Below are 10,158 nucleotides of genomic sequence, written 5' to 3' on the forward strand. Positions count from 1 at the left end.
CTGCCGCCTGCCCTGACCCTGTGCCTGGACCGTGACCTCGAGCTTGACTGCTGTTTCTGTACCTCAACCTTGGCCGCCACTGCAGACAAGTCACGCCTGAGGAACGACCTGGTGGTACCACGCCGCAGCTTGTCTAACCCGCCTTGCGGCGGTCTCTGGTGAAAACCGGGTACCACTTAGACTCCGGTCCCAGGTAGTGGCTTGAGTCATCGTCTGCAGTGGTCCAGAGGATCCAAACCTGCAAGCCTGACAATGCCCAAATACCCATCATACTTTAATTGTCTTGGCTTACCCTTTGCGGGACTCTGGAAGGTATGAGGAGCAGTATTTACATTACTCTGCTCATCTGTATTGGAACACAACAACCCCTATACATTCCTGGAAGGCCTCAGACCAAAAAGGTGACATTTCTCTGTAGCAGTCGGTATTCAGAAGACTCTCTCTGCTTCGAATACAGAAATGAGATAAGAGAGACCGTGGACTAGGAATGACATTTCTTCTGGAATTTTAATCTTCCATTTGCATTACATACAGAACACACATAGACACTAGAAAAGTTAAGAATGTTTTTGTTCCTTAGAAACACGTCACCTATGTCACACCCCGGAAAGAGTGATACTTAAACACCAAGTTCACTGTCTCGAGAGCTAAGCATGGTGTCCCTTCTTGGAGTCCTGAGCTTCTTCTCGGCTCTTGCAGCTACAAGTAAGTCTTCTCCATGATTTTCATTAGCGTTTCTTTCTTAAACATGAATCTACTTTGAATGGACTCTTTTAATATATTTGCCTTTGGTCCAGGGAATTATTCTTATATCTACATTTGGGTAGCAAAACTATTTTTACCAAAACATGGTGTCTACTGTGTGTTGTGGACGAGAGTTTTCAGTTGAATGTGTGGAGCCTGTGTCTATTTCAAGCCTTATTTTCTATAGTACGTTACAATGTGACCAGGTGCACCTTGACACCACCACACACCAACAACCTGCAATACTCTTGAAGACCATAATCAGGTGTCGAATGGGGAGTCAACATGTTAAAAACTACAAGGCAACAGGGTTTTTTGAAACTTTGCATTTTTGGAATCTAGAGCACAGTTACATTTTTGACATATTACAATACTTGCAATTAAAAATCACTACAAAATTACAACATATATTCAAAATGTAAAAACATTTAAAAAGTAGCAAAATAAAAACAAATGCCAGACAGACTCACCAGGAGCAAAATCTTTACCTCCAAAACCCTTATTTAAAAAAATGTGGACACCCAGACAATTGTAAAAATACAACCCAGCATATAACGTTCATAGCCAAAATCGGGCAAATTGAATGTAATTTTTGAGAAAATTACATAAAAATTCAAGTTTAAAGGAAAAGCTTTAAAGGGTTATTTCCATTTCAACAAGTAATGGATATTGTTTGAATAATGAAAAGTTATACAGATTTCCAGTTGGCCTGCATCCTGCTCCTCCATAGTATAGCCCAAACATGACACTATGAAAAAACTTAAGTTGCAAAAACAATTGCTCAAGTCTACATTAGTTAAAGGGAACCTACCACCACAAATCTACCTATAAAGGTAGATGAAAAAACTTAAGTTGCAAAAACAATTGCTCAAGTCTACATTAGTTAAAGGGAACCTACCACTTAAGTTGAAAAAACTTAAGTTGAAAAAACTTAAGTTGCAAAAACAATTGCTCAAGTCTACATTAGTTAAAGGGAACCTACCACCACAAATCTACCTATAAAGGTAGATCGGGTGGTAGGTGGATCAATGGGACGTGAGGAGGCTACTCCACGCCCCGGTAGCCTCTTTTCCCCTCCTACTCACCATCTTCGGCGCGCAGCTCTGCGTAGCTGCGCGCCCTCGTCCGGCGATCCTGCCGTCTGCGCATGCGCAGAAGAGCAGGCCCGCGCTTGCGCGGTCACTGCTCCGAAACAGGCGTGGGCCTGCTCTTCTGTGCATGCGCAGACGGCAGGATCGCCGGACGAGGGCGCGCAGCTACGCGGAGCTGCGCGCCGAAGATGGGTGAGTAGGAGGGGAAAAGAGGCTACCGGGGCGTGGAGTAGCCGCCTCCTGTAACCTCAGATGCGGCTACTCCACGCCCCAGTAGCCGCATAAGTATATTTGCATACAAGTTTAATAAAAGTTAACAAAAAAGTGTGGGGACGTGGGGATTAGCCCTTAAAAGGGCTATCTTCACGTCCCATTGATCCACCTACCACCCGATCTACCTTTATAGGTAGATTTGTGGTGGTAGGTTCCCTTTAAAAAAAAATATAAAAACTTTAAGATTTACAAAATGAAAATAAAAAATATTGGAAAAAAAAGTCTAGAGAGTAGAAACTGCCAGTGTCCTGGAGGGTTAATAATAGTTAACATTTTTAGTGTAATCGGTTTCTGATTGTATCTCTCTAGGTGACGCCCTCTCGTGTACACAGTGTATATCTTCATCCTCGACATGCTCCGGGAACAATGTGACTTGTGCTTCAGGTTTTACTTGTGGATCCACATACATAGAAACTGTTGAAGGTTAGAGAAATATTGTCTGTAGTTTGTAAATGAGGATTAACCAATGTATAAAAAGATCATATAAAATATGTTTTTTTAAATTATTTTTTATTACTATTCCTACCTAAACCTGTAGAGACCACAAACCTTTTTTTCCCCTCAGGCTTGTAAATGTAATTCTTTTTTAAAGAAGTTGAAGTGTGTAATCAACGTTTATTAGAAAAAGAACCAAATAAAAGGAAATTAGACAAGTAATCAATGGCACAATACAACTGATCACGCAGGATCGAGTCTATCGTCATAGAGGCAGACATATACATTCACAACATGGGACATTAAATGAGATGCACCAAGAAGTCTTTACAAGTGGTTGGCCGTCACAGTATGTCAATGAATCAGCAAAAACATCAAAGATATAAAAATATGGAGACAGGGAAAGGATGGAGGACACATGGGGGAAATGGAAAACACACAATACAGGTCTCCCGTGGGCCAGCAGGAATGGGGCACTCACTACTTGTCTTTGAATTCCTGGGAATTTTGATATGTGTCCCATGGGATCCATGTAGTAATTGTCTTACCCAGGTCTGCTGAGTCATTGGTCACAATCTCCTCCATTCTAGGCTCTTGAAGCTACTCAACTACAGTTGGGGGCTGGGGACTCTTCCAACGTCTTGGAATCACAGTAAATGCCGCAGCTAGGAAGTGGCGGAGGAGGACATTTTTGATAGAGGAAATGGAGCCAAGTAAAATAGACCGTAATGCAATGTGAAGGATTAGGGCCACCCTCTTACTGGTAACCTGATGGTTTGAAGTCATTCCATGTGCTGGCAGCTACCAGATTGAGGGCACCCCTAAGACACCCCATATCATGCTTGTGATTTGTGGGTCCCGCACACTATCATGGTTTTTGGAGTTGTAACTAGTGTTGAGCTGACTGAAACCACAAAGTTCAGATTCACACCAAACTTTGCCGGTTCTGGTCCCCCCCCCCTCCAGGTCTGGCTGTGAATGGTGCTGGCACTGATCATGGGCATTAACTCTTTAAATGCATTGAAGGCTAGTATACTGGGAGCAAAGGGCGGCACCATTTTGGGGAGTATCGTCGCACCTTTTTGGCATCTTAGTGCCAGTGCATGATCCACTGCAGCCATTTAAATGCCACTGCCGATTTATACATTATAATTGTGTAACTGCATCGGTGGATGTAATTACTTTTTTTTTTTTATTCACAAGTTTATGTGCTTTTGAGCATTCTATGACATTTTGATCCTTTCATTCATATTTTTTTCCCCGAAAAAGTAAATGTGCTTTATATATTTCATGCATTTTTGGATGTATTTATATTCACATTACTTTTACATCAGTGATTTTTCACTAGAGACATTTTGGTCTATGGACACTTACAGATTGGTTTTATCTTCCTGGCTTCAGTGATCTCTCATTAATGCCGCACTGAACCATTCAATGGACTTCTTCACACTTTAATTATTTTTCCAATGATCAGTTGTCACTGGAAAAATAATTTAGAACCTGAGTTTTTTTATGTTCAATGACAACATTGGATCAGTGGAAAAAACTGTGTTTAAAAGTGTTTAAAAGCCCATTGGGGCTCTATGGGGCAGATTTACTGTCGTGATCCAGCGGCGCGTTCTCCCTCGAGGATTCGGGTCTTCCGGCGATTTACTAAGGTAGTGCGCCTGATGTCCACCAGGTGTCGCTGCTGCGCTGACATCCGCCGAGGTCCGCTGGAGTTCACCATCCGTTGCTTGGTGCAGGTAAGCGCGTGCATCCATGTTGGCGCCACAATCCGATCACGTGCGCTAAAAACCCGGGGTAATTTTTAGCGCGACGACAAATAGCGATTCGGCCACTTAGTAAATGACCCCCTATGTGTCCATAATCCGCACATTTGAACATTGTTTTACAGTATCCCAATCCTATAATACGTAATCTCCCTGTAATGGTTGGGCAGAAAAAAAATCCAGATTAATTTTTGACTTGATTTCTGATCATGGGAATGGGGTTTAAATGTAAACTGACCTGAAAGTTTTTGTTGAAAAAACAAGTTTTTCTCATTTATAGCTGGAACCACTACTACTCTTTTGAACAGGACATGCACAAATTTATCTCGATGTAGCGTCACTGGCAGCTTGAGTATGACACCAGGAAAAATCAGAATGGGCATCACCTGTTGTAACAGTGACAACTGTACCCCCAGTCTTCCTACATGTAAGTCGTCCATTACCTTTTTCTACAATAATATTGATATTAATGACAAAAGAATTAGACCCATATTTTATTGATTTTTGCTAAATTGTCATTATGACTAATGTTACATTCCAAATGTGTTAATAGGGTTTCTTTTCATGTCCATATCTTTTATTCCCTTTCTTATAATATATTTTTGGATTAATACATTTTGAATTTTATTCTTACCTTGCTGGAACTATTTTTTGTGGATTTACATTTTCATAAAGGATCTACAGTATATATTGACTAGACTTCAGCTTTCATCACATAGAAGAGCAAGCAGCATGTAATAAGTTGTAGAAACCAGCAGTGAATAGGTACATGAAGAGTATAGTCTGTGCTGTGAGAGCTCTAAGGGTTAATAATTTTTATGTAGTCTGCATTAAGTGCTGCGAGTAGAATGTGGGGAAAGGATGCAGTGGAGTCTATGAAACAGCATGAGGTGCAGAGAGAGACAGAGAAAGTCCTGTATAAACAGACTGGGTGAACTTATACGGAAAATGGGAGATTGTGTATCTCAGTGTTCTGTGTCAAAAGGTGAAAGTTCTCCTTATTGAGAGTTTGCCAATTAAGGCCGTCTCATTAGTGTGGAGACTTAAAGCCAGAGATGCTCCACTAGGGAATTCTGGGAAGTATGCAAATATGTTTTCCAAGGTGTTAAATGGAAAAACAATGACTCCTTTTGTTATCTTGAAAGGCAGCCCCCTTAACACCAAGAAGTCTAATAATATGATGTGGGCTTAATCCCACATAGAAAGCGAGATGGGACAGATCATAGATCAGAGATGATGAGCTCTGCTATCTAATCTATGGTCAGGAAGTAGGAGTTCTTTATGGAGAGTTTGTCAATTAAGGTTGCCTTATAGGCGTGTGGAGAATTATAGCCATTGATGCTTCACTAGGGGATTCTGGGAAATATGCAAATTAATTTTGGTTGTAAATGGACAATGCTTCCTTTTGCAACCTGGAAAGGCAGCCCCCTTAACAGTAAGTTGGGAAACTGTTGGGAAGTGGTTGATCCTGGAATAGATATACTGGTTTGGCTTAATCCCACATCATGTTATTAGACTTCATATAGGTCACACTTGGTGAGCCTAGTGAATAGCCTCTCACTCAGCCAAACCAGTTCCCTACGTTGTCTACAGTTGAGAGTCTGTTCCTTCTGGAAAAGATATACTGGTTTGGCTTTATCCAACATCATGTTATAAGATGTCTTAAAGGTTGTACTTGGTGTTAAGGGGGCTGCCTTTCAAGATAGCAAAAGGAGGCACTGTTTACAATTTTCCTCCTTGGAAAATGTATTTGCATATTTCCCAGCTATCTCACCGATAACACACACAGAGTCTGCTCTGCTATATGCCCTCATGGATAAGGACCTTATCTATTCCTAGCTTGTAAAGTAAGTATCTGCACACTTCTGCTTTACAGGAAGTGCCTGTGCCTGAGCTGGTCTTGATATGCAGGGGGGGAGAGACAGGAGGCAGAGAGCACTGCAGTGTGCAGACAGGAGAAGCTCCGACCATAGTCAGAAGATTTACAGTCTGATCCAGGGGCAAACATAAATGTACACACCAGGACTGATAGAGAAAGGTGGGACTTATATCTGTTTAATGCTCTATGTGTGTTAATAACAGTGAATTAGAGAATGTGTTATTTTGTTATACTAAGTACATTTAAGAATCTTGTCTTTGTAGGAATAACCCTTTAAGCACAGCCAAACTATTTGATCTATCAGTAACAAATTTGGAATGTAGGTCAATCAGAGGCCTTACTCCATAACATCTGAGGCAAAATGACAGTCCCTATAATCATGGACAAGCAAAGGCGTAAACAATTTATCAGAGAAAAAAAAACATTATTTATGTTTTCTAGTATTTTAAAGTCAAAAATAAAATTGGCAACAAAATCTGTTTTTGTCTGGCAAGGATCTTTAAGAAATCCAGGTAGCCCCCTCTCCCCCCAAGTAAGAGATGTATTTAATTGGACTTGTATGGAGACCACTAGTGACCAATACATGGAAGGAACACTCCATAGATCTATTCCATACAGATGTTACCTTAAATTTTACATTGTGCAGGACCTGAAGGGAGGAGCATGACTCCAGGTTCTAGGTAAATCATGAAAATAATAAATTCCCACGCCCCCCTCTCAGGATCTGTCACCCCAAATTAGTGCCCTCATCCAAACATACCAACTAAATCTACTCCCCGGCCCCTTTCTAATGCTGCCCATTTCAAAGTCCTGGTATTAATCAAACTTTAGTAATTGGCGCTATAGCATCTGGCACATAACATACTTGAACAAGCAGTCCGGCTTATTCTTTAGGGGGCCGTCCATCCACCTCCTTTTCTCCGCAGGCCACCACTCCCCCGTGCTCTAATCGTCACGCTGAGCATGGGCGGTAAGTGTCCAGAGCATGAAGACTGCAGCGCTTCCTCACTGGATGCCACCATCTAGGGCATAGGAAAAGAACTGGTCCCTGGGGGAGTGGCAGCCTGTGGAGAAGAGGAGTGCCTGGACATCCCCCTAATGAATAAGCCGGACTGCTTGTTCAAGTATGTTATGTGTCAGATGCTATAGCGCCAATTACTGAAGTTTGATTAATACCAGGACTTTGAAATGGCCAGCATTAGAAAGGGTCCGGGGAGTAGATTCATTAGGTATGTTTGGATGGGGGCACTAATTTGGGGTGAGAGGTCCTCTTTAATTATTCACTAAATGAGCTTTGACTGGGTTGTTTTTTTAACTCAGGGACATCGAATTGCTTGAACAAAAAAGTTGAATGCGCAAAGCTCTAAACATGATTCAATGTGGCACAAATCTCCTCCTTAATGTATTTCTTCTGCTCCTGTTCTAGTACCAGCACAAGGTTCTAACCCCAATGGTCGCTCCTGTCCTTCCTGTATATCTACCACCGGTTGTAACACAACATCGACCATTCAATGCACCGGGGATGAAAACATGTGTCTAGTCCTAATAACACAGATACCAGGTATAAAACTAGGAGCTCTGACGTGTGATAAATCTCCCCCATTGCGTGGATGTAGCCTAAAAATGTGTCAAAGTCTCTGTATCACAGTATGACCGACCCCTTGGATAAAAATGTTACTGTATGTTTGTCTTTGCAGGATCAGTCTCTAAAACCTTTCGGGGGTGCACAACAAATTCACTCTGTGACCTCAGCAGTCAGTCCCAACCTGTAATAATGTCCAACTGCACCAATGGAAGCCCAACAACTCCAAGTGCCCATCACATCATCCTGACTCCACCCATTGTGTGTCTTCTACTGCTGATATTCCTTAGATGAGAACGATTGAATGAAATGGTCCAATATAAAGGACAGTTGAACAGACTCTTTCCCCTCTGCCACAAAACCACCTATGAATATCTCATGTTATCCTTAACACCAATCATTGCTTAAAGGAAACTGGTCATCACAAAGGGCACTTTTTTGTAATGACAGCTCCCAAAAAAGGGCATGTAATGCTCAATACAAATCATGTTTTGGCTAGTCCTTAAAAAGTCTTTCTTCTTTACAATCCTTTAGTTACCAGGCTCTCTGCCAGAGTCCTGTGCTGAGTCCCTGGGTGAATGGGGGGGGGGGGGGGCTTCAAATCTAAACAATTCTGGCAGAGAGCCATGTCATGCTAAAAGATTGCAAATAAGTTAAATGAGTTAAGGACTAATCAAAACATGATTCACGTTAAGCATTACATGACCTTTTGGAATATGCCATCACTGAAAAACCGTGCGTCCCCTCTGGCAGGATCTATAGGAAACTGTCCCTCGATTGCTTGGACCAAGTTAATGAAATCAAAATAGCAGCCGGTCAGAGGGGAAACACGTCGGTAAATAAAATCCATCTGAAATGAATATCTTGATTGAATTTTTATGTTCTTTATACTCACTTTGTGGAGAATTTTGTTGCTGTTTATACCCATTGCCTAGTTTAGGTTTTCTCACGAGGGATGGATCAAAAGTACCAAAGCCCTTGAATACCAGATGATACGTCTCCCATTCTCCGATTGTAATTTTCCTTGTAGTTTTTTTATCTATTTTTTTCCCTTTATTCCAGGGCTTCCTTCCTTTGCATATGTTTTGCCTAAACCTATTCAGATGATGCTATCCACGTATGGTATTCCTCTTTATGCAATTATGACAATATTTTTCATTTTTAGGTAATTATTACATCATCCATAGAATAACATAAATAAATTGGCGTCACTGCTTAGTAACAGACGTAGGTGGATTAAGAGGTAACTTTTATGAATCTGCAGCCTTCCTGCTGTACACGCCCTGAGGGGAGGTGCATCTCCTATATGAGGCGCCGGGCTAAATCGGCTGTGCACCGCCGTTATCAGTGTGGACAATAGCGGATTATTACACACCCATCAAATGTTATTAATTTTTCAGCCATGAAATCCAATCGTCATATATCAGTTCCTGCTCTCAATGTACACAAGAGCCATTTTGGGACCTTTAAAGGTCCTTCAAGGGTCCTGAAACCACTGACAGAAAGCAGCAGAAGGGACACGTCTAGAGATGAGCGAGTATACTGCTCGGTGGAGTATTAGCATACTCGGACAGGCTTGTTACTCGGACGAGTATTTCCCCTGCTCGAGCATTAAATTAAGTGAAGAACAGTGTTTTTATTGTTTAATAAAATATTCCAGATGTTTCCTGATGTTTTGCTTGTAAGAACACATAGAAATAACACTATTCTTCACTTTCCAGGTGTGCGTGCGTGTCTCCCGCTATGTTCGGAGATGTTCGGAACATCTGGAATGTGAAGAATATTGTTCTTTCAATGTGTTCTGCACTTAAATGCTCCTGTGTTCACTGTTTTTAATGTTTTAATTCTATTCTTCACTTTGCAGGTGTGCGCGCGTATCTCCGAACCTATCGGGAGACACGCGCGCACACCTGCAACATCTCCGAACCTAGCGGGAGACACGCACGCACACCTGCAACATCTCCGAACCTAGCGGGAGACACGCACGCACACCTGCAACATCTCCGAACCTAGCGGGAGACACGCACGCACACCTGGAAAGTGAGGAATAGTGTTATTTCAATGTGTTCTAACAAGCAAAACATCAGGAAACATCTGGAATATTTTATTAAACACTGTTCTTTTACTGTTCTGTTTTAGCAAAAAAATGCTCGAGTCTCCCATTGACTTCAATGGGGTTCGTTATTCGAGACGAGCACTCGAGCATCGGGAAAAGTTCGTCTCGAATAACGAGCACCCGAGCATTTTAGTGCTCGCTCATCTCTAGACACGTCCTACATTCCCCAAGAAGCGGGTGCTAGTACCAGATGTAGGAAGTGATTCCAGACTTGTAGGGGCTATAATACTCATACAGCTCAGGACCCAGGTCCGTCTGGATGCAAC

At 41.9% G+C, this 10,158-nt stretch overlaps 1 protein-coding gene across 1 annotated transcript; it reads left to right on the forward strand.

The window, feature by feature from the left end:
• Positions 1-509: 509 nt before the first annotated feature.
• On the forward strand, positions 510-8,359 carry LOC140065492 (phospholipase A2 inhibitor gamma subunit B-like). The gene is made up of 5 exons (XM_072113092.1): positions 510-705; positions 2,418-2,531; positions 4,596-4,742; positions 7,621-7,755; positions 7,892-8,359. Exons 1-5 carry the CDS (start codon positions 654-656, stop codon positions 8,068-8,070), a joined length of 627 nt encoding a protein of 208 aa, XP_071969193.1. The 5' UTR covers positions 510-653; the 3' UTR covers positions 8,071-8,359.
• The last annotated feature ends 1,799 nt before the right edge of the window (positions 8,360-10,158 follow it).

Source organism: Engystomops pustulosus, chromosome 6 (assembly GCF_040894005.1).
Source record: "Engystomops pustulosus chromosome 6, aEngPut4.maternal, whole genome shotgun sequence".
Taxonomy (NCBI): Eukaryota; Metazoa; Chordata; class Amphibia; order Anura; family Leptodactylidae; genus Engystomops; species Engystomops pustulosus.

Bases quoted from the DNA above. Each gene is read 5' to 3' on its own strand.
- LOC140065492 (XM_072113092.1), top strand. From the start codon at position 654: ATGGTGTCCCTTCTTGGAGTCCTGAGCTTCTTCTCGGCTCTTGCAGCT. The intron at 706-2,417 runs GTAAGTCTTCTC...GTATCTCTCTAG, and splicing joins CTCGGCTCTTGCAGCTACAA to GTGACGCCCTCTCGTGTACA. The intron at 2,532-4,595 runs GTTAGAGAAATA...TCTCATTTATAG, and splicing joins ATACATAGAAACTGTTGAAG to CTGGAACCACTACTACTCTT.